Raw genomic sequence first — 24,615 nt, forward strand, 5'->3', positions numbered from 1 at the left:
ATAAGTGGAACTCCAGGGTGAAGAGGGGCACAATCCTCTACCAGGGCTCTGTCATTGGCCTCCAGTCAACAAAGGCCTGAAAAACGCAGTCTGTCCCGGTCGACGTTGAGAACGTCGACTTTGAGAAGAGGTGAAGCGCTGACCTGTTCACTGTCTCTCCATGAGTCAGTGTCGAAGAGACGACGCATATCAATGTCGGAGCATAGAATACTGACGGCAATGGTGACACCGTCATCACACCAAAGAGGGTCAACATTGAGGAGTTCATTGACGTCGAGGCACTCGACGTCCATATCGACGTCGACTCATCACGGTCAGTCGCCACCAAAATCAAGGTCAAAGTCAGCAAGCCATACTCCAATGGCGAGACGTCAATGACATACAATGTAGAGAAGTAGGTTGAGGGAGAGAGGAAGATCAAAGTCCATCACGATTTCAGATTCCTCACCTCAGGAAGAGCACAAAAAAGTGGAGACAAATTTATAGCTCACCCATTCTCCACCAAGAGAGGCTCCAGGGGATCCTGCACCAATATCTACTACACCTCCTTCTCCACAGCAGGCGCCTTCTACACTACCTACAACAGAACCGCCACCATCAATCTCTCCTGTGAGAACCAGGTCCTGTTCTCCATTAAGACACCATTCTAGATATCACCCCAGACACCGTCAATGGGTGCTTCACACGTCTACAGTTCCAAGACACTCAAATCATTGATGCTGTTATACCAGATCCCGTTCTAGACTCACCACAGAGACTTGCTTCTCAAGTACAGGGAGATATTCCCCAACTCTCTCTGACTTTCCTCCACCACACATCTCCCCGGTAGATGAAGTGCCTACATTTCGGGGGTTATTCTAACTTTGGAGGAGGTGTTAATCCGTCCCAAAAGTGACGGAAAAGTGACGGATTTACCACCAGCCGTATTATGAGTCCATTATATCCTATGGAACTCGTAATACGGCTGGTGGTATATCCGTCACTTTACCGTCACTTTTGGGACGGATTAACACTCCTCCAAAGTTAGAATAACCCCCTTCATGAGGTACTAGTCAGAGGCGCACACTTGTTAAATATACCTCTGTCTGCGCCAACACGGACAACATCTATCAGCTTTGAAACCTGACAGCAGAGGTCAGCCTCACTTCCGTTATTACCCTTGGTTCCAGGGCTCTTGGAACCGACAATGGACCTATTCTTGACCCAGTCATCCATTAAGGCTGCGCCTTCAATGCTTCCGAAAAAATATCTACCTCCCGACCAAGATCCGGCCTTCCTACATTCTGACCCAACTCCAGACTCAGTGGTGATAGTAGCCATGAGAAAGCAACATGCCACAGTTCCCGCTTCAACAGGTCCACCAGATAGGGAGAGATGTAAACTGGACTCGGTAGGGCGAAAAGTCTGCAGCGACAACAATGAAAGCAGCAAGCTCCACAGCCTGGTTATGCCTTCATGACAGAGCCCTATGGGAATCACTATAGCAATTTATTGAACAGGACTTTATTGGGATTCTTAATGAAGGCCTAATGGTATCAAATCATGAGTGCAGCAGCAGAATCCTCTGTACTAGCAGCACATGAATACTGCCACGGAGTTTCCCTCCGACGACATTCTTGGCTTCTGCTCACCTCTTTAAAATGAGCTCTCATACAAATGACGAAATTGCGAGGATGAAAGCAGAATTAGAGACGTTAAAAGTTGTCGGTTTTGAAAAACGTAAGGATTCAAGGAAATCTTTCAGGCCTTTCTAATGCTGCTTCTCGTCACAGAGGGTTCAAGCCCCCCGTTGGTATCAAGGTCGCCAACAGACTGGCGCTTAATCCCAATACTATCCAAGGTCCTACCAGCCTTATGAAAGAAAGCAGGCTAGAGGAAGGTCGAGTCAGCGACCTTCTCAGGGAGGCAAGCAGCCAACAGGAATAAAACCCTGAATCATCTCTTGCCCCTCTTCTATTACCCACTCCGGTAGGGAGAAGCATTCGACATTACCTGACAGAGTGGCAAAACGTCACGCAAAACGCATGGGTTCTGAATATTGTTCACAATGGATACTGTCTCAGATGTTCTGCTCCTTCAGATTCCACCGAAAACCTTCCAAGTTCCACATTCCACAATTACAAGCAGAGGTGTACATCTTATTGCAGAAGCAGGCGGCGGAGCCTGTTCCTCCTCATCAAAGAGGGACCAGGATTTACTCCAGGTATTTTCTAGTTAAGAAGAAAGACAAGAATAAATTCAGACCCTTTCTCGACCTCAAGCTGGCCAACATTGATTTGGCAAGAATAGTTCCAGATTCTGGATTTACTCCAGATTTACCATCAACTACACCAGGGAGACTGACTCTGCTCCATCAACCTTCAGGACACATATTTTCATATTTCAGTGGTCAGAAAACATCAAACATTCTTGAGGTTTATAGTGGGGCACAATCACTATCAGTACCAAATGCTTCCGTTTGGTCTAAAGTCAGCACCCAGAACTTTTTCCAAATGCATGGCAGGGGTTTGAAAGCACTAAGTATTCGTCTATCACTACCTAGACGATTGGCTAATCAAAGCATCCATGTTTCAAAAGGCACAACTTCACTACAATTGGACTCGCGATCTACTGCATCGGTTGGGATTTCAGATAAACCATGCAAAACCAGTCTTTGTCCCATTGCAAACAGTTCACTACCTGGGAGTCCTCATTGATACCCTCCAAGCATACGTGTATTCTTTGGAAGAGAGATGGTTATCAATCCTTCGGAAGTCTCAAGTTCTCATGAGAATTTCTCATCCAGCTGTGAGAACAGTGTCCTCCCTCCTCAGCTCGATGGCATCCTGTATATTCCTCACACCGAATGCTCGTCTCCATATGAGACCCTTACAGAAATACCTCGAAGGCTAATGGGACCAATCAACAGGCTACTGGGACAACAGGATTCAACTGTCCGATCACGCAAAACGGTCCCTGAAATGGTGGTATCCTCCAACCAACATCCTGTGAGGAACACCATTCGATCAGGAGGTTCCTCCTCAAACCATTGTCACGGATGCCTCTCTTTTGGGATGGGGAGCCCACATGGACCACCTTCAAATTCAGGGCAAGTGGTCCAAGATAGAATCTACATATCACATCAGCTCCAACTCCCTGCTTGTTCAGACGGACAATACAACAACCATGTACTACCTCAACAAGCAAAGAGGATGAGGTCCAGACCCTTGTCACGTGAAGCCTAGACAATATGGAGATGGCTTCTGGCCAGGAACTTATCGATAACTGCTGCTCACCTCCCACAAGTGCAAAATACCCAAGCCGATTCTCTCAGCAGACTTCTTCAAGAAAATCACAAGTGGGTTCTAAACGACAAAGTTGTATTCCAATGGTTGGAAACTCCAGACATCGACTTGTTTGCAGCTGCAGAAAACGCCAAATGCCTAAGCTTCTTATTAAGGCACTTCCAACCAGGGACTCTGGGGAGTGTTCTATGGATGAACTGGTCCAGCAGATTTCTCTACGCTTTTCCGCCGATTCCTCTAATTCCAGCAGTCCTCACCAAGATAGCTCAATCGAGAGCCAAGATGACACTCATAGCTCCAGAGTGGCCATGTCAGTGGTGGTTCACGGACCTCCTTCGCCGGTCCATCCATCCACATCTCAAGCTGCCATGCAGACCGGATCTATTGATTTAATTCGGAGGTCAGAAGCTGCATTCCAGTCTCTCCTCTTTGAGTTTGGCAGCATGGCTCCTGAGCTAGTGCAATATGGACACCTGAATCTTCCACAAGACTACATGGAAATTCGTAAAGAAGCAAAGCAGCCTTCTACATGAGCTGCATAGGCTGTCAAATGGAAGGAATTTTCATATGGTGTTCATCTAAAAACAAAGACCACACCACCTGCCAAGAAGATGCCATTTGTCTATGCCTACTCCATTTGGCACAATCTGGCTTGCAGTTCTGTTTTGTAAAAGTCCTCCTGGCAGCTCTTACTGGCTTTAGAAAATGTCCTTCACAAATCTCTTTTTTCTAAATCCCGGTCATCAAGGATTTCTTAGAGAGTTTGAGAAAGGTTTTCCTCCGATTAGGTGTCCTTCTCCTCCATGGGAGCTAAATGAAGTCCTCTCACGCTTTATGCAAGACTCTTTTGAACCCGTACATAAGGCCTCTCTCCAACACTTACCTTGAAAAAACCCTTTCCTGGTGGCCATTACATATGCCCGCAGAGTTAGTGAAATCCAGGCACTCTGCTCACACTAACCATACACCGTATTTCATTCTAACACAGTAATCATGAGAACTCTTCCGAAATTCCTCCCGAAGGTAATTTTGGATTTCCATATCAACAAAACCATATCCTTGCCTACATTTTTTCAGAATCCCTCCACTCCAGCTGAAAGATCGCTCCATTCCCTGGATATAAAACGATTTCTCAAATTCTACCTTGACAAAACACAAAGAATTTGCAAATCAGACCAATTGTTTATCAACTATGGTCCTCTTCGCACAGGCTTAGCCAACTCTAAGCAATCCATTTTGTGATGGATAGTGTCATGTATTTTATTATGCTATCAAAAAAACTCCCTACTGGACCAAAAGCACACTGCACTAGAGGAAAAGCAGCTGCTGCTGCTTAGCTGCCTAATATTCCTAACCCAGAGATTTGTAAGCGGCAACTTGGAAATCAGTTCACACATTCACTAAACACTACTGCCTCGATTTTGACACTAGAGAAGATGCTTGAGTAGGGAAGCCTTCCCTCAGAAATGTATGTGCTTACATTTCTCCAGTTCATCCTCTCTCTCTTCTCCTGCTCTTCATCGGGACGGGCTTTCTGTTCTATTCAGGGCTTATGACTATACATTTAAATATCCTTTGAGAGAAGGAATGGTTTGTTACCTGCAACTCTAGTTCTCTCGTAGGGGAATTTCCATGGTAAGTTATAAGCAGCCCTCCCTCCTCACCGGGAGAATAGACAGAGGTATCGAAGTAGACTGCACAAGTCTAACGTCGCCTTCAAAAGAACTGAAGCAACTGCCACCAGCTGTGCATGATGGGATACTGGTGGTCTCTGAGTTCTTAAAGGCACAGTGTCCTGTTTAGCCATATAATGGCAGCCTATGGGGCTACTCTGTCCGCCTCTCCTTCATCTCTGCCATGCAAAAGGGGTTACCGTCAAACTATATTGTATTGGCCCTTTCTTTGATATAAGATGAAGAGTTCAGCCAGCATCGCCTAGGTACCCAGGCTGCATTATCTATCCACTTCTTAAGTGACTTTACAAGCCTTCCTGAAGAAGGCGAAAACTTCCTCTTAAGAAGATATTTTGAAGAAGTGCTCCGTGGTCCCCGCATGTGGGCAGAAATATTCAGTGCTTATGGCTTATCATGGAAATTCCCCTATGAGAGAACTGGAGTTACAGGTTAGAAACTGTTCCTTATTGGGTGGAAGGTGTAACACCCCAAACACCCCCTGAAACTAAGCCCCTGTGTAGGAGGTTCTGGGGATAAACAATCACTTTGAACACAATTCAAATACACTTACAAAACAGCTCAATATCTGGGGGGGGGGGTCTCTGGGGTTTCCTTGTGCTGTGTTTCTGGTCCCTGGGGGTTTCCTGTGCTTGTGTCTGGGGTTTCCCTGTGTTGTTTTGCTGGTCTGCGGGGTTTCCCTGTGCTGTTTTGCTGGTCCCTTGGGGTTTCCCTGTGGTTGTCACTGGGGTTTCCCTGTTCTGTTTTGCTGGTCCCTGGGGTTTCCCTGTGCTTGTCTCTGGGGTTTCCATGTGTGGTTTGCTGGTGTCTGGGGTTTCCCTGTACTGTTGTGCTTGTCTCTGGGGTTTCCCTGTGCTGTTTTGCTGGTGTCTGAGGTTTCCCAGTGTTGTTTTGCTGTTCCCTGGGGTTTCCCTGTGCTTGTATCTAGGGTTTCCCTGTGTTGTGTTGCTGGTCTCTGGGGTTTCCCTGTGTTGTTTTGCTGGTCTCTGGGGTTTCCCTGTGTTGTTTTGCTGGTGTCTGGGGTTTCCTTGTGCTGTATTGCTGGTGTCTTGGATTTCCATGTGTTGTTTGCTGGTCCCTGGGGTTTCCCTGTGCTGGTTTGCTGGTGTCTGGGGTTTCCCTGAGCTGTGTTTCTGCTTCCCTCGGTACCTCCACAGTTTGTGTTGCTCTACCTCCTGCCAGATGATGCCTCTATTTATTTAAACTATCGCTATACTTCTCAGACTCCTCTCACCTATCATATCATTCACTTTCACAGAAGAGGAGGTGACTGTAGGGAAGTTCTATGCCACTTTTCTGATCCAGGATTACTTCCGGAAGTTCCGTCGGCGGAAGGAGAAGGGGCTTCTGGGAACTGAAATGCTGCCCAGCAACTCCACCACTCTGCAGGTAAGAGTGCTGAGACAGGCATTTCTATCTCAGACTTTCTTGCTATCTTTCTTTTTCCCTGCTTTTTAGCCATCCCTCTTGTTGCCTTTCTCTCTGTACTCTGTGCATCTCTTCCTCCACTTCCATTCTCTCCTTCTCACTAGCTGTGTCTTTTCTTATGTTCTTTTCCATTCCCCTGTGTTGTAGGCTGGTTTGAAGACTCTGCAGGACCTGGGGCCTGAGATTCGCCGGGCCTTATCCTGTGACATGGAGGACGATCTCATTGGACAAGTTCTAGAGCGACGCGCCTCATGCAAGGTTGGAGATATGATTTCAGCGTGCCCCTTCCTTCTGTGCTGTGTCCCTGTCAGTGTGCCCCACAGCCGGTGGACAGGTCCTGCCTGGGGGACCCCTGGGGTATTTGACTCCCAGTTGTGTTGGTGGAGTCCTGTGATCCTGTGAGGTGTGAGGAGTTTGCCAGTGTAGTGCTTCCAATGTGAAGGGAGCTCTGAGACACTTCTGGATGGAAGGTGACTGGGCTGTTGCTGCGTGAGCAGCACTGGGTCCCAGCACATTGAATGGCCTTGTTTCTTAGGTGGGTCCCTTGTGAAGAGAGCGGGCACATCCTTCTCCTGGGGTGGCTAATATTTTTTAGGTTGTGGCAAGGTAGGCTGGATACTAATGTAGCCTTTCGCTGGCTTCAGGCGCTCATGAATAATACTGGCACACAGCAAGGTGAGCTTCCTAGGAGCAATTGGCACGGTTTTGTCTCAGTGGTCATACTTGTCTATCAGATCTGGTTCAACGCTCCCTCAATGGGTTCCAGGTCAGACTTCAGTCTTATCTGAAAACTAAGGGCCTAGTTTAGGGTTTGGCAGATGGATTAATGTCTATCAGGGGTCAAAGTACTTTACTCAGTTGTGCTGAAGGACAACCTGCCCACAAGATTTAGAGATGTCTGAAGGCCCCACAGACATCCCTCTATATTGACAGGAATCACCGTCATGGTTGTTACTGTCAGTGTAGGAAACGTTTGATGAACAGTACCATCAGTCAAGATGGCTGGCAGTCAGACTTTGTAAACGTTTTTTGTTTTTCAAAAACAAACTCCTAAAGTCGGAGTTTGTTTGTCACTCCCACACCATGTCTCCCATAATTGGGCAGATAGTGTAATATTGTAGGAAAGTGCCCCTTTTTTCAATGGTCACGTCCCACTTTTTGCCTGATATTGATGCTGACTTGATTGAGAGTGTGCTGGGTCCCTGCTAACCAGGCCCCAGCACCAGTGTTCTTTCCCAAAATCTGTACCATTGCTTCCACTATTAGCACACCCCTGGCACACAGCTAAGTCCCTTGTAACAGGTCACCCTGGTACCAAGGGCCCTGTGGCCAGGGAAGGTCCTCAAGGGCTGCAGCATGTAGGACCCCTCACCAAGCAGATGCACACTGCCTCACAGCCTGTGTGTGCAGGTGTAGGAAAGTACCATCTTTCTTGGGATGTTACCCCCATTTTTACCTGTATGTCAGTATCTTTTTGCCTGTCTCACATGGATCCTGCTGGTTAGGACCCCAGTGCTCATAGTTTGTGGCCTAATGTGTGTGTTGTGAATAGTGCTTAACTGTGTCACTTAGGCTCTGCTAACCAGAACCTCAGTGCTTATGCTCTCTCTGCTTTTCAATTTGTCACTATAGGCTAGTGACTTCATTTACCAATTTCAATTGGCACACTGGATTCCCCCCCCTTATAAGTCCCTAGTATATGGTACCTAGGTACCCAGGGCATTGGGGTTCCAGGAGATCCATGTGGGCCTCAGCATTTCTTTTGCCACCCATAGGGAGCTCAGATAAACCCTTACACAGGACTGCCATTGCAGCCTGCGGGAAATAACGCACACGTTATTTCACAGCCATTTTCACTGCACTTAAGTAACTTATAAGTCACCTATATGTCTAACCTTCACTTGCTGAAGGTTAGGTGCAAAGTTACTAAGTGTGAGGGCACCCTTGCACTAGCAGAGGTGCCCCCACGCAGTCCAGGGCCAATCACCTGGACCTTGTGAGTGTGGGGACTCCATTACACGTGTGCACTACATATAGGTCAATACCTATATGTAGCTTCACAATGGTAACTCCGAATATGACCATGTAAAGTGTCTAAGATCATGGAATTGTCCCCCCATTCCAAATCTGGTATTGGGGAGCCAATTCTGTGCATCCTGGGGGCTCCGCAATGGACCCCCAGTACTGCCAAACCAGCTCTCTGAGGCTTGCACTGCAGCTACAGCTGCTGCCACCTCACAGACAGGGTTCTGCCCTCCTGGGGTCTGGGCAGCCCAGTCCCAGGAAGGCAGAACAAAGCATTTCCTTTGGGAGGAGGGTGTTACGCACTCTTCCTTTGGAAATAGGTGTTACAGGGATGGGAGGGGTAGCCTCCCCCAGCCTATGGAAATGCTTTGAAGGGCACAGATGGTGCCCTCCTTGCATAAACCAGTCTACACTGGTTCAGGGACCCCCAGTCCCTGCTCTGACGTGAAACTGGACAAACGAAAGGGGAGTGACCACTCCCCTGTCCATCACCATCCCAAGGGTGGTGCCCAGAGCTCCTCCAGTGTGTCCCAGACTTCAGCCATCTTGCTTTGCAAGCTGTGGGGGCACTCTGGAGGGCTCTGAGTGGCCAGTGCCAGCAGGTGACGTCAGAGACCCCTCCTGATAGGTCCTTACCTGATAAGTTAGCCAATCCCCCTCTCAGGGCTATTTAGGGTCTCTCCTGTGGGTTTCTCTTCAGATTCTGCTTGCAAGTTTCTAGCAGGAATCCTCTGCAACTACTACTTCATCCTCTGACCTCGGATCAACCGCAGCCTGCTCCAGGAACCGCTGTAACAGCAACAAAGTATCCAGAGGGGCTACTTCTCCTCTGCAACTTCAGCTCCAGCCAGCAACTGCAACAGTTTCCAGGTTGTGCACGCTCTGAGGACTCTCTGTCTACACCCTGCACCAGAAGAACCAAAGAAATCTCCTGTGAAGTGACAGAGTCACTTCCCTGTTCCAGCACACACCTTCTAAGACGACGACCATTTCTCTTGGACTCCTCTCCTGGCGACGAGGGTGCTCCTTGGAACATTGGTGGTGAACCCCTTCGACACAGACTGTCCTAAGGACCTGCTGTCCAAATTTGGAGGTGGTAAGAGCTTGCCTTCCCCGTTTGCGACAGTACCCCTGTGTGCTGTGTCATCTTCACCTTCTGAGGCCTCTGTTTACAAGAATCCTTTATGCACAGCCTGGGCCAGGTCCCCAGCACTCTATCCTATGATGCTCAACTCGATGAGTTGTCCTCTGGCACCGTGGGACCTTCTTTTGTGGTGCTGCAACAACCGCAATTTGCACCTTCTTTGTCCCCGTGTCCTGGGACCTCCGTGGGTGCTGCCTGGTCATCTGTGGGTTCCCTCCAGTGTTGGGAGCCCTCTAAGCCTCCTCAGTCCGAGTTGAGGTCCCTCTTGGGTCCAGGCAGCGCCACTTTGACGCAATCCGCAACATTGCTTGAATCAAGGCTTGTTAGACGAATCCAGCGCCGAAACTCGCCTATATCCAACATCTCCACATGGGACATCCTTTGCATCATGCAGGAACCCGCAGCCATCTTCCCTTGGTGCATTTCTGCAGTCTTTTCCAACGAGAGACACTCCCTTAGCACACTCTTCTAGGTTGGCAGGGGCTCCTGTCCTTCCTGGAACCTTCTCCGACATCTGGACTTGGTCACCTCTCTTTGCAGGTCTTCAGGTCCAGGAATCCACCATTTGTTGTTTGCAGTCTTGCTTGGTTCTTGCAATAACTCTAATCACGACTTGTAGTGTGTCCTAAGGAAACTTGCCGTACTATACTCCCACTTTTGGGCTTTTTTACTCACCTTTGTGGTCTTCTTACTCTCCCAGCGATTCTCTACACACTACACTTGTCTAGGGGGGAATTTGTGATTTGCATTCCACTTTCTTAGTATATGGTTTGTGTTGCCTCTAGACCTATTTTCTTCCATTGCATTTTATAGCACTGGAGGAGGCAGCAGGGGCGGGACGAAGACCCTTTTAAAACTTCTGCGCGCCCGCTTCCTGGCAGGACGCGCTCACTGGATGAGGCAGCAGGGGCGGGACGAGGCCCCTTTTAAAACTTGTGCGCGCCTGCTTCCTGGCGGGACGCGCTCACTGGAGGAGGCAGCAGGGGCGGGACGAGGCCCCTTTTAAAACTTTTGCGCGCCCGCTTCCTTGCGGACGCGCTCACTGGAGGAGGCAGCAGGGGCGGAACAGGCCCCTTTTAAAACTTCTGCGCGCCCGCTTCCTGGCGGGACGCGCTCACTGGAGGAGGCAGCAGGGGCGGGACGAGGCCCCTTTAAAAACTTTTGCGCGCCCGCTTCCTGGCGGGACGCGCTCACTGGAGGAGGCAGCAGGGGCGGGACGAGGCCCCTTTTAAAACTTTGGCGCGCCCGCTTCGCGGGACGTGCCCGGGCAAAGCCCGGGCCAAGGGCGGGCCCATCCTGTACCCGTCGGCGACCGGAGGAGACTGGGCTGGGCCACACCATTTTCATCTTGATACTGAGGTCGGTGACTAGCGATCGAACACACTGTAATCGTCAGGACATCATACCGCCATAGGTGAGCAGCATTTGTGCCCTTCTGTTGTTCTAGCTTCTCCAACAAGGCCCCAGTGGGGTGGAAACAGGGTGGGAACAGGGGAGGAAAAGCACCTATAGAAAAAGACTGACAAAAAACACTGGCTGGATAAAAAGAGTCCAAATAGTCAAGATGGGTAGACGGAAGGGGGGGGGTACTCTTGGAAAAGGCCGGTAACAACAAGACCCTAGATGGATTTCTCCAAAAAGCGGTTGGGGCATTAGAAAAGGAAATTGAAATGGTGGAGCGCCGTCTAACTGCCCCCCCACTGACGGGAGTTAATTGCCTATCCCTATCCCCACCACAAATTCCAGCACAATCCCTCCATCCACCCGATTTACAGCCTGCCTCGGCTATCTCACCTCTAACTACCCAAGAGTCTGCTGTGGAGACCCAGGAAAATGTTACACAGCCTCCAGAACTTACACAGCCTCTATTAGATAGGTCTGTACCCAACCCAGAGCACAACACAAAGGGTAAAAGAAAACGAGGTGAGGCAACCCTAAGGAACAAACGGGCCCGCATCTTGAACTCCCCCAATCATGTTGCACCAACTCGGAACAAGGACTATATATTAGCCCAAGCATCTATCAATGACCGCCCAGAAATTGATTATATAAATGAACATATAAAAGACGAGCTCTCCAAAAGGCTACACCCTATAACAACTCGCCTACAAGCCATTGAGGAGAAACTAGAAGGTTTTATTAAGTCCAAGCAGATGACCATCCCTCCCTCACCGGACTTGCAGTATTCCCGCCGAATTCTTCCCCCGAGCCTTCTAGGCAATAGTGCCAGTAGCCTTCCCCTACCATTGGGCATGGATCATAACCCTCCAATGAACTGCCCTGATCCTTTATACCAACCAGTGAGGGCTCCAACTGTTAGGCTGGTCAATGCCTCAAAAGTCAAGTGTTCTAAGACTGCCTCTCCCTTTCCGAGGGGGAATGAAGGAGCTGCTTCTTCCAATAACATGGGTACAAAATCCTACAAAGATACCCCTGATCAGAGCTACCCATCAACAGATCGGAGGTATAGGGATCAAGGAACTAATCCGAGAACTTTACACCTACCGCCGGAAGCCTGCCCATACGTTCTTGTTATCCCGAGTGTTCCCAAACTTAAAACCAACATTCCCAAAACATTCACAGAACTGAAAAATAAGGTCATTCATTGGCTACACAGTAACGCTAGATTTGCATTCCATATGGTACCCTCAATATTAATGGTGAGGAGGGTGGGTTGGGTGGGTCCACTCAAGAACCCCGGCACGGGGGATTGTATTGTTATCAATTTTGATTCACCCACCCTTGTCCAGCAGCTCTCTTTGAATGTGTGCAAATCCAACCCTTTAGGGGGAGAAGTATCTCTGTGTAGACTCCAGGCTTTCTACCCTCATAAAGTTTTACCAGCTACTAAGGGGGTGCCAATGCCACCCAGAGGTGCTACTAGTTCGCAGATGCAGCTTGCCCCCCAGTTAGGACGTAGCTCCCTTTCACCATCTCTTTCTGAAATTGATTGACTAAATATCAGCCCTGCGCATGGCCCATCTAAGCCTCAAGGAACTAGAAATTGGGACAAGAATTATCCTATAGCCGGAAATATTGAAACACAAGGAATAGGATTAGGCAATCCTGAGGCTGATCAGATTCTTACCGTAGACATCAGAGACTCCACAATAACCCTCACACTAGCCCAGATAGAACCCACTAGGATGGAAAACAGTCCCCCTCTTTCCCTCTGTGATCAGAGTTTGGAGATCTGTATTTGGGGAGCTAGTAAGGAGGGCATGGCGCATGAGATCAACCCAGCCCCGGATTTTGTAGGTCTCAGTAACTACGGGTCCTCTCCATCTGTGCGGGCATTCGAATCGACTATGCCAGGCCCGATCCAAATGGGGCAAGTAATATCTTGGGTGATAACGTAGCGGAAAACCCAACTGAGGCCAGTCTAGCTATGATTGAAAGGGGTACTAAACCTCCCCATGGCACTTCATTTGCAAGAAGGCACTCTACGGCCAAAGCTCCCCAAGATAAAATAGATGGTTTAGACACAGTTCTTAGCTGGAACATTGCAGGGTTGGAGAATAAAATGAGTGTCCCTGAATGGGGCAAATTTATAGATGAACACAAAATATGCTTTTTTCAAGAAACGTGGGCACTGGAGCCCAAATATAGAATTGGTTTCAAAAGCTATTGGGTCCCAGCAAGTAAGGCGAACTCCGGGAGGCCCTCAGGCGGGCTGCTCATATGGCTTAGCTGCTCCCTCAAATGCCGGGTTGAAATAGTAGATATGGGCTGCCCCGATCTGATGGGTTTATCAATACCATCCCTTAAGGAGAAACCGCTCCTAATAATTAACATCTATAACAGGAGCTTGGGTAGTAAATATGAGTCAGATGCATTGACTATTTTGGATAGTTTCCTTTCCTGCAAATCCTCCTCCCATTTTATTCTTATCGCAGGGGATTTTAATGTTACTTTTGGACCCTATTTGTTGGCCCAGGAACTATACAAAGAAGAGGACGCTTATTGGGGCATTCCCCAACTGGTGTCAAGCAAAAGACCGAGAATGAACAGACTAACACATCAAGTTGTGGACATTACACTGGCACATGGCTTTCGGGCCTGTAATGGTCGCTCCCGCTCGGACGTTGACCCTCATTCTACATTCTGGCGTGGAACACAGAAGAGCCAGATAGACTATATTTTGCTTGATATTCGGCTGTGGGGGTCATATGGTTGACATGAACATTGTAGAACACGAGGAAAGTGACCATGAGCCACTGATTTTATCGGTTAGGAGTCTATTACCTCTACTTGAAGCCCCTTGCCCCAAGATTTACGAGCAGCAGCTTGCATTGACAAACAATAGACGAAACGTCAAATGGGAATTTGTGAGCACTGACACAGGTACAATGACATCTGTGTATAGCCAATTGGCTGATCATATGGAGCGCATACCCCTGCTTTTAGAAGACAGTGAAGGGCTTATAACAGCCCACACACAACTATTTAATTCTTTAAAACACCTTTTCACCAAAGAGATTGCCAACAAAGCAAAAAAGAAGTGTAATGCAAGGTGGTTTAGTGCTGCATGCAGGGAAGCACAGCACAAACTATTGAGAGCTTTAGGAGGGGGCCAGACAGAGCATATAAGGGAAGCAAGGAAAGATTACAAACAGGAACTAAGTAGAGCCCGCAGGAGATGGGATGAACTCAGATGGGCCTCCCTTCTGGAGTCTGCAAAAGCTAATGATACCTCGAAATTCTGGAAACTGGTGGCAGATGCTAGTGAAGAACCTAACCGTTCGCATGGTGCCTCAATACTCCCTGTAGAGTGGACAGATCACTTTGGCCGATTATACTCTGGGACTACAGGTGTTACTGCCAGGGAATTGAACCATATTATGACCTCTGAGACCTTCCCAATCAAATTCACCCTGGCAGAAACCAAGGCTGCGATTGCCTCACTGAAATGGGGAAAGGCCCCCGGCCTTGATAAAATCCCAGGTGACCTGTACAAGACAAGTCCAGATATATGGGCCCCATACCTGAACCCGGTCTCTAATGCAGTAGCTGCAGGAGCGCCTGTCCCGATCTCCTGGAAGGGAGCGGAGATAGTTCCCATCTTCAAGAAAGGCAGCCCCTCTGACCCTGCCAACTACCGTCCAATCTCCTTACTTGATAATTTCCCAAAAAATTTTGCAAAGCAAATCCTGTTCCATCTAGAAGAATGGATTCTAGAAACCAATGCCATTTCCGACTTGCAAGCAGGGTTTAGGCCAGCAGTCAGCACTATAGATCAAGTCTTAAGATTCCTAACAATCAAATGGAAGACTGTGGAAGCAGGAGGGGGTAACCTATTTGTAGTTTTCGTTGACCTTAGAGCCGCATTTGATCTGGTCCCCAGGAACCAGTTATGGCTGACATTAGCCAACATGGGCATCCCAAATGGTCTTTTGAAACTTATCGCCCGAATACACGAAAACACTTACGCACAAATTAGGAGCGGTAAGGATAGCGACCTAACAGATCCAGTTGCCATTGAAAGAGGAGTCAGACAGGGCTGTGTCCTAGCCCCTACCCTTTTTCTCCTATGCATAAATAATTGTATTAACTATTTAGCAAACTGCACCAATGACTCCCCAAAGTTGGCCGGGAACAAAGTGCCATGCCTACTTTATCCGGATGACACTATCTTGCTGGCCAAAACACCCATGGGAATCCAAAATCTGGTTAACCAGTTTTGTGTATTTTGCAGAGATTACGGGCTGGATATCAATGCTAAGAAAACAAAACTTATGATATATAGTGCCCCGAACAAGAAGCTAAAAGCAAATATAATGATGGATTCAGTCCTCTTGGAGAGGGTAACGGAATATGATTATCTGGGCATTAGACTATCGGATAAGGGCAGCTGGGGCGCAGCCATAAGGAAAGGGGCACTCATTATCAGCCAAAGAAGTGGAGTGCTAGAACGGAAGGCCAGTACCACACTAAGCCCCCCTTTGATTCTTATTTCTGAAATCTATAAAGTCCAAATCCGTGCCGCTGCCCTGTATGGAGCGGAACTCTGGGGTTCATACAGACAACTGGGCACCCACCAAACCAAAGAAAACAACTTCCTCAGACACATATCAAGGCTAGGGAAGGGCACGCCGATGCTCCCCCTAAGATTAGACCTGGGTATAAATAGCATCAAAGATACAGCATGCTTAAGGCCACTTCTATACTGGGTTCGACTATGGAAAACGGAAGAACTCGAACCCTTTAGGACAGCAATTAAAGATCTAATACCACCTTTCAAGGGATGGGAAAAAGTTCGCTGGTTGAGGGAGATGAAATCAGCCTAGGTCAAGTTGGGCTTCTCCCACTACTGGGAGAATCCTGAGATGATTCCTGCTAACGCCAGATTGCTGATCAAAGAACGATATTGGGGGAAAATCTACGAGGAGTTTTTTCATTCTAATGGGCCAGGTCGGCTGACAGCAGAGTTTCTGCTGGTCAAGCACGAACCCCGGCCCGAAAATTTCCTGGATCTCCCCATACCAGCACGTGCCCGAGCTTTACTCCTTCAGTTCAGATTCGAACATTAGCAGTTAACAGTTTCACTGTCCGTTGGTCGACCAATAGTCCTAGGTCTGGTAAATGCATAAACTGCCATTTATGCAAGGAAACTCCTGAGCATGTTCTATTTTTTTGCCCCTTGTATAAATGCCCTAGAGGAAAGTGGATTATTCCCTTGTGTAAAGCACTGCTATTACAGAACCGAATCAGTGCCTACAGACTATGCAAATATGATACTTCCACGCTGATAGTAAGCTCTGTTTCTAAGTATCTGTCAGCAGCATGGACAATCCGCAGTAGGACTATTTTAGACCCTAATCCACTGTCTGAAGAAAGGTCCAGCAGTTAGTGGACGAGGATTTTTTAATAGTTAGGGATCTTAAATATAATTACATGTGCTGATCTATTCATGATATTAGATTTTATCCCTGTGTATGTTTTCCAGTGGGTCTTCTCATTTAAATCGGTTCATAGTATCTTAGCACATAGCACTTCGCAAATGGTAAGATTTAATTCCCCTGATCAATTTATTTAAGATATGAGGTTAACTCTGTGGTACCCTTTTTATTGTTTGGTTTTTAACTCTCGCAAGCAGGAACTATTTTATGAAGTATTACGAACTATTTTTATGTATAAACTTGCTCTAGAATAGTTTTTTATAGGTATCATTAGAAAAGATTTGGTATACTATCTGTTTTAAATCAATTCATACTATCTTAGCACATAGCACTTTGCAAATGGTAAGATTTACTTCCCTTTATCAATTTACTTAAGACATGAGGTTAACTCTATGGCACCATTTTAATTGTCTGGTTTTTTAATCGTTGCAACCACAAAATATTTAACGAAGTATTATGAACCATTTCTCAAGTATAACTTGTTCCAGAATAGTTTTTATAGGTAGTATGCATACTATCTGTTTTTCTTTTAAACTGTCTTGGCAAATGGTGTCCCTTAAGCTAGGAGGTACAAACTGAGGAGTTTTACTTAACCTCTGGTCCGTTGGACAAGCAGTGTGCCAACTGTTATTGCTTCCTTCTTTTCGTGATGTTTATGATTTCTATTTTTTTTCTTCTGTATGTACGGTTCATTTTTATCCTTTTTAATGGTCTAATTTTAGACCGAATAAACTATTGATTGATATAGCATTTCTTGTTGTTTGCAACATCCTATGTCTAATTACTTACCTTATTATGGTGTCTAGTGTATATATTGTATATATTACTTACCTCCAGAAGGAGTATTGCCTGTAAGATATTTTTGGCCTTGTGTCACCCAAATAAGGTACCTTTATTTTTGGCAACACTGAGTACTGTCTTTACTTGTGTATAAGTACTGTGTAACTATAAGTGGTATTGCATGAGCTTTGCATGTCTCCTAGTTCAGCCGAAGCTGCTCTGCTATAGCTACCTGTATCAGCCTAAGCTGCTAGAACACTACTACATTCACTAATAAGGGATAACTGGACCTGGTATAAGGTGTGAGTACCCAAGGTACCCACTACAAACCAGGCCAGGCTCCTACACTGGTGGGGGAGAAAAAGACAAAGTCGACACAGCACCTCTCTCAGGGTACCATGCCCACAAACCACTGCCCGTGGCTTAGGTAAGTCACCCCTCTAGCAGGCCTTACAGCCCTAAGGCAGGGTGCACTATACCACAGTTGAGGGCATAGCTGCATGAGCAATATGCCCCTACAGTGTCTAAGTCTATTCTTAGACATTGTAAGTACAGTGTGGCCATATAAAGTATATGGGCTGGGCGTTTGTCATTACGAACTCCACAGTTCCACAGTTCCATAACGGCTTTACTGAAGTCTGGGAAGTTTGTTATCAAACTTAACAGCACAATAAACACACACTGATGCAAGTGTTGGATTTATTGCAAAATGCACCCAGAGGGCATCTTAAAGGTGCCCCCAGTATTTTAGCCAAACTTCTAGTGCAGGACTGACCAGTTTGTGCCAGCCTGTCACTTCCAGATAAGTTTCTGACCACATGGGGTGAGATCCTTTGTGCTCTCAAAGCCTGCACTGGGTGGAGATGTTTCACACCTCCCCCCTGCAGGAACTGTAACACCTGGTGGTGAGCCTCAAAGGCTCAGGCCTCTTATTACAGTCCCCCAGAGCATTCCCGCTAGTGGAGATGCCCACCTCCCGGACAAAGCCCAACGTTTGGGCAAGTCCGGTGGGAAAATTAGGGAAAACAAGGAGGAGTGACCTCTTTAGCTAGGACCACTCCTAAGGTGTCCAGAGCTGAAGTGACCCCCTCCTTGCAAAATCCTCCGTCTTGGTTTGGAGGGCAGTGACCACTAGGGTTAGGTCTGTCCCAAAGGGAGTGGACAGCCAAGGTTGTAGTCACCCTCAGGGACAGTAGCCACTGGCTACTGCCCTGTGACACCTGTAACACTCCTAAAACCCAGTATTTAAGGGCTCCCCTGAACCTAGCTTGTCAGATTCCTGGTGACCACAAGAAGAAGAAAAGAAGAAGGACTGCTGAGCCGACCCACAGCACAGAAGCCTTAAGACACCAACTGACTTGGCCCCAGCCCTAGAGGCCTGTCTTTAGTTTCTGAAGCCCTGCAGCCAAAAGACAACGCATCCTGCAGGACCAGTGACCTCTTAAAAGCCTCAGGAGGACTACCTGTACCCCAGAGGACCAAGAACTACTGTGGACAACAGTCCTCTCCAGAAAGAAACACCAACAAAGGACTCCAGAACCGCCCCGGATCTGCAAGTCCTGCCCACTCTGCAACAGTTGCCCACAGCCCGTGTCCAGTTGGCCCAACTGACTAGAGCGGGTCCCCAGGTGATTCTGACCTAGTATCCACCTTGGGTTGATCCTTCCTGTCTAACCTGATGATGTCTGCAGCCTAAATCCAGAGAACCCCTCTGGTGCGACAGAACTGGGCAGAGAGTCCCAACGCCAGAAGGTACCCCTGCACCCGCATGCCCCTGGCATTGGGGACTCGAATTTCAGTTCAGCAACATCTAGCAAGTGGCCCTCCTCCTTGTCCAGCCTTTGGTTTCCCAGAACCGACCCCCTGAACTTCACCTGCAGCATCTTATGAGACCCCCTACTGGAAAGCATTGGGAGCCAGACGCTGTGTTTCCACCCTGAACCCGGCCATCCCTGCGCCACTGAGGGTGTGTGTTTGGTGCTGACCTGTACCTCCCCCCTCCCACTGCTCCTCTAAAACCCCCAGGTTTGCCCTCTGCAGACGCGGGTACTTACCTGCAAGCAGACCTGATTCCAAGTGCCCCCAGCCTCCTTAGTAGCCCATGTTAAAACCAACTCAACGTTGATCTCTGCACCACGCCAGCCCTGTGTTGCTAGTGGTGGGTGTTTGGGGTTATCTTGAACCCCAACCTGTGGGCATCCTAACCCCTGGAGACTGGAACTGTAAGTCTTGTACTTAACTCAAAACTGTAGTAACTTTTCTTCCCCCCTAGAACAGTCTTTGAAAATTGCAGTGTTGACTTTTGAAACAGATTATTGCTATTTATTCAAAAACTGTAAAGCTTACCAATTTGAAACAAAGTGGTATTGATACATATGTTGGTTACTTACTTGCAAATGTACTTACCTGCAAACTGAATCGTGTGGTTCTAAAAAAAAAGTACCAAAATATATTTTTGCTGTATAAAAACCATTGGCCTGGAGTTAATCATTGGGTGTGTGCTTCATTTATTGCCTGTGTGTGTGAACAACAAATGCTTTGCACTACCCACTGATAAGCCTACTGCTCGACCACACTACGACAAAAGAGAGCATTCGTATTATCTACTTAACCCCTAAGCTCTGTGCACACTATGGTGGTGATTCCTAGTTTGGCGGGCGGCGAAGCGGGAACTGCCAGAAGACCGTACCGCGGTCAAAAGACCACGGCGGTCATACTGGCTTTCCCGCTGGGCGGGCGGGCGACCGCCAAAAGGCCGCCCGCCCGTCCAGCGGGAAACCCACAGCAACGATGAAGCCGGCTCCGAATGGAGCCGGCGGAGTTGCTTTTGTGCGACAGGTGCAGTTGCACCCGTCGCGATTTCCAGTGTCTGCTTTGCAGACACTGGAAATCAATGTGGGGCCCTGTTAGGGGGCCCCTGCAGTGCCCATGCCATTGGCATGGGCACTGCAGGGGCCCCCAGGGGCCCCACAACACCCATTCCCGCCAGCCTGGTTCTGGCGGGAAGGGGGTCAGAATCCCCATGGCGGCGCTGCCTGCAGCGCCGCCATGGGGGATTCTGCAGGCCAGGGGAAAACCAGCGGGAAACCGCCGGTTTCCCTTTTCTGACCGCGGCTTTACCGCCGCGGTCAGAATGGGCCTGGATGCACCACCAGCCTGTTGGCGGTGCATCCGCGGTCCCCTACCCTGGCGGTCTCGGACCGCCAGGGTAGGAATGACCCCCTATATCTCATTTTGTTATAGTATATATAGAGCCAGGTTCCTACATTGGTGGATCTGCAGTGGGGTCTACAACTTTGTATTTCCTGGACCACTCAGCCAATACCTGATCACACGACTACATTTTCTACATTTTTAAAAGTCCTGCTGGGATCCTTGGTTAAGTCCCCTTTGACATTTCTTTTTTAGATTTAAAAGTTATTTTAAGTTAGGGGTTAGTAACTAGAAGTAGGTTTTAGTTATTAAAAGTAATCCCCAACTTTAGCAACATAATAAGCAGCTCAGAGGAAATGGTTGTGGAGCTCAACCTCACCCCTTACCTCCATCTAGGGATGGGAGAGTTAAGGTCCCGCTATAGACTGAAAAAGATTAAAGCAGGGTGCAACCGTACCAAGGTCATGCTCCAGGAGCTCTTGGCAGAGTACACAAGGGACCACCCTGCTGAGTAGGAAGACCTTCCCTCAAATAGGGAAGATGTTAGAGATGAGGAGGATGAATTCCCTCCTCCTCACCTAACTAGGGAGATCAGGGCCCTATCTTCAAGGATAGTGCTCACAGGATCTGAATCTTACACAGGGGAGTCCAGTTCCTCTGGGAGCATTGAGGACAGCCTCAATGAAGAGGACATCCTTTTAGCAAGGATGGCCTAAAGATTAGCTTTGGAACAACAGCTCCTAGCTATAGAGAGGGAGAAAGCAGAAATTGGCTTAGCACCCATTAATGGTGACAGCACTCTAAATAGGGTCAGAGAGCATTCTAGTGTCCTAAAAATCCCCAAAGAGATTGTATCTAAGTATGAAAAATGTGATGATTTCACCAAGTGGTTTACAATTTTGAGAGAGCTTGTGCAACCAGAAAACTAAACAAATCTCACTGGGGAGCTCTCCTTTGTGAACTGTTTACTGGGGAGCTCTCCTTTGTGAACTGTTTACTGGTAAGTGGAGGGATAGACTCCACATGCACTGGTGCAGATGCTGTATCCTGTGACTACAACATGTCTACCCTGATTGAGGGCTTTGGATTCATCACTGAGGAGTATAATATTAAGTTCAGGGGGCTCACAAAACCTCGAGCCAGTCCTGGGTTGATTTTTTAGACTACTCAGTGAAAACACTAGATGGTTGGATAACTGGCAGTGGAGTGCATGACTATGATGGGCTTTATAATCTGTTTATGAAAGAACACATTTTAAGTAACTGCTTCAATGACAAGTTGCATCCATATCTGGTAGACCTAGGTCCAATTTCTCCCCAAGATTTGGGAAAGAAGGCAGACCACTGGGTCAAGACTAGTGTGACCAGGACTTCCACTGGGGTGACCAATGACCAAAAAGGGGTTACAAAGCCTCCCCAGGAGAAAGTGGGTGACACTCCTATAAATAAAGAAAACAGTTTGTTTGTAGGCCCCCAAAAATCTGTCCATGTGGGTGGGCCCCAAGACACATCTCAAACAAAAGTGGGATGCCACTAAGGCATGGTGTCACAACTGTAGACAGACAGGGCACCACACCAAGGACACTTCTTGTCCCAAAAGCAAACCTAATAGCAATCCCCCAGGGGTAGCCAGTGTAGTCCCACAGGTGAGTTGGAGATTCCAAAGGGGAGTAGATACCTCTACCACCTACTGGTCATCATCCATCGCAGGAAGTATTCTGTCGACGGAGCCAATGGGGGCTCCATAGATTTTTTTGTAATCAAAATTTTTATTAGCAGGCATGTCTCATATACATCTATACAGTATCAGTTCTTCATACATCTATTAGTCTGCACTTTTTCCAGCAAGGCCCCCCAATTGGAGGTAACACATTCAACATCCATTTTTGAACGTTCCCTCCACCTCCCTCCCTAACGAGTCAGTGTCTGTATGCTTGGAATGTGGAGTATTGTTAGGTCATCTAAGGCTGAGGTTTTGTAGGTGAGATACTACATCTTGTTGCTCATTTTGGGTTGGTGATATTATGGGGGAGGCTGCCGGACCAAAATTAATCTAGAGACAGGTCAGGGGTGGTATGGGTCAGTTCTTTCAAGCTGTCCGCCAGGGTCTCCCAGGCTCTTGCCGTGTCCAATGGTCTCACCCCCTCTTGGCCTCCGGGAGGAGGGAATCCCCTTCACAAGCCGTCCATTTCTCCAGTTCCCTGTACCACCTATATACGTTTGGGCCACCTAGGCTTTTCCAGTTCATGATGACCTCCCCATCGCGGTGTCAGCTGCTTGGCACCGGCATCCGGAAGGATACACCTTCAAGTGTGCCACAGAATAACCTGTCCACAAAACTGTAAATCAGGTCATACAGTGCAATCTGATTAAAGAACAGGGCTGAGTTTCTAACTCTGCCATCATTTGCTTTGTCAGATGCTGGATAGGCTTGGGTAATTCTCCTTCGCACTGGGTATGGTACTGTTTTCGTTGGGCCCCAGAGGGTAGTTGAAGGCTGTACCATGTAGTGATGCTCTATGATTCGGATGGGCTCTTCCAACTCAGGCCCCCAAGACTCCTATTTCTTTTGTGGAGGCAAGCACGTGTGCTCGCCAGTGGTGTTGACAGTCCTGCAGGGTGCCAAGTGTGGTCCTGTTGGAGTAGACCCCAAGCACATCCACTTCCTCTGATATTCCCTTTTTCATCATCCCAGTGAGTCTCTCCTCACTTCTTCCTGTTCTCATACCACCTTTCCATCTGGTAGCAGGATCCCAGTGAAAACAGTCTAAACACACTGAAAGGCAGGCAAAAAGTGGGAGTAACCATGCCAGAAAGAGTGACTTTCCTACAGTTATTGTAATTTTTCTGCTCTTGAACGCATTCCAGGTTCCATTGTAGACCCAGGAAGGAAAAAAGTAGCTCTGAAGCTCTACTCTAACTGGGGGGGTGTTCGGACTTAGTGGGTCTGACTGTTCTCCACAGCTGGCCTGCTGGCAAGAAGTGTATTATAATAGAGTCAACTGAGGTTCTTCCTTCACTTCTCTGCTCCCCTCTCCTCCAAATAAGTCAAGGGAGCACTAGGACGAAGGGACATCCTTCGTATCATGTTGAAGGTCCCAATACCTCCGTCTCTAAATTAAGCCCAAAGAGCCTCTCCCTCTCTGTTATGGTGAGTGCTTTGGGGTAGTGATGTCTGTGTAATGATGTTCTGAGTAACGATATTTTGCATCCTTTTACCCAAGAATCCCGATGGCCTCTTTGCCTCAAGCATGGCCCACTTGGAACGCCGCAATTCCCGGGCCTCCCTGGTGGCACAGTCCATCCTGGCCATGGGGGGTGTGGGGAGCATTGCACCTGAGGTGAAGCTGCCCCCGCCCCCACGCCGCTCTTCTTTGGTCACTAGCTCCCGCCTGGCCAACGGCTCTGCTCCCTGCCCAGTCCCTGAAGCTGCTCCTCAGGAGGAAGGAGTTCCTGGCACCCCTGGGAGCGAGAAGAGGACTCAAGGCATGCGCAGGTGGGTTTTGGGGTGGTGACAGATGTGTGGATGGGTGCTACCTCTCCTGTGAGGAATGAGGCCTTGTAGGATGTATTGTTTCATTATTTCATGCACCCTGCCGATCTCTGCTTCTCTTCAGGCGGAGCTCTGAGGGAGCCTGCATACCTCGCACAGTGCAGGAGGAACCCATGGACACGACTGGTGTGGACAAACCCCACGAGGAAGGCTACTGTAGCCGTGAGGAGGAGGATGGTGAAAGTGTGGCTTCCAGAGAAAGAGAAAGGTAAGATCTGAACTGAGAGGAAAGCTGTTCCCTCTCCTCAGTGTTTCCCTCAGGGGATTAAAGATTCAACCTATCCCACCGCGAGGCACTGTCAGGGAGTTGGGTAGGGAGCTATGCACTGGTTGATATCCAGTGCCAGGGATCCTACTAACTATTAGGCAGCCATGGAGGGTAGTCCCCACTGCCAGTGAAGCATGGAGGGCTGCCACCCATGACAGGGACCTGTGCAGTGCGGCTACTCAGTTATAGGGAACTGTGAGGGGCTACTACCCAGTAACAAGTATCACAGGACATGGATGGGCAGCTTCATACGACCAGCCAAATGGAAGGGCATGAGTCTGTTGTTCTAGGCAGAAGCTGTGCTTTTCTGGCTAATTCATTGATGGCTACTGTAAGGAAATGCCTCCTTGGTATGGTTACCCCCTAACTTTTTGCCTTTGCTGATGCTAAG

At 48.2% G+C, this 24,615-nt stretch overlaps 1 protein-coding gene across 1 annotated transcript in view; it reads left to right on the forward strand.

Moving 5' to 3' along the window:
* Positions 1–24,615, forward strand: part of CACNA1F (calcium voltage-gated channel subunit alpha1 F) — a 1,139,147-nt gene that overhangs the window by 1,008,668 nt on the left and 105,864 nt on the right. The window contains exons 40-43 of the mRNA XM_069209307.1: positions 6,234–6,364; positions 6,551–6,661; positions 23,628–23,899; positions 24,021–24,164. Of these exons, the coding sequence (XP_069065408.1) occupies positions 6,234–6,364; positions 6,551–6,661; positions 23,628–23,899; positions 24,021–24,164 (658 nt within the window). The remainder of the gene's footprint in view (positions 1–6,233; positions 6,365–6,550; positions 6,662–23,627; positions 23,900–24,020; positions 24,165–24,615) is intronic.

This window comes from Pleurodeles waltl, chromosome 10, assembly GCF_031143425.1.
Source record: "Pleurodeles waltl isolate 20211129_DDA chromosome 10, aPleWal1.hap1.20221129, whole genome shotgun sequence".
Lineage (NCBI taxonomy): Eukaryota > Metazoa > Chordata > Amphibia > Caudata > Salamandridae > Pleurodeles > Pleurodeles waltl.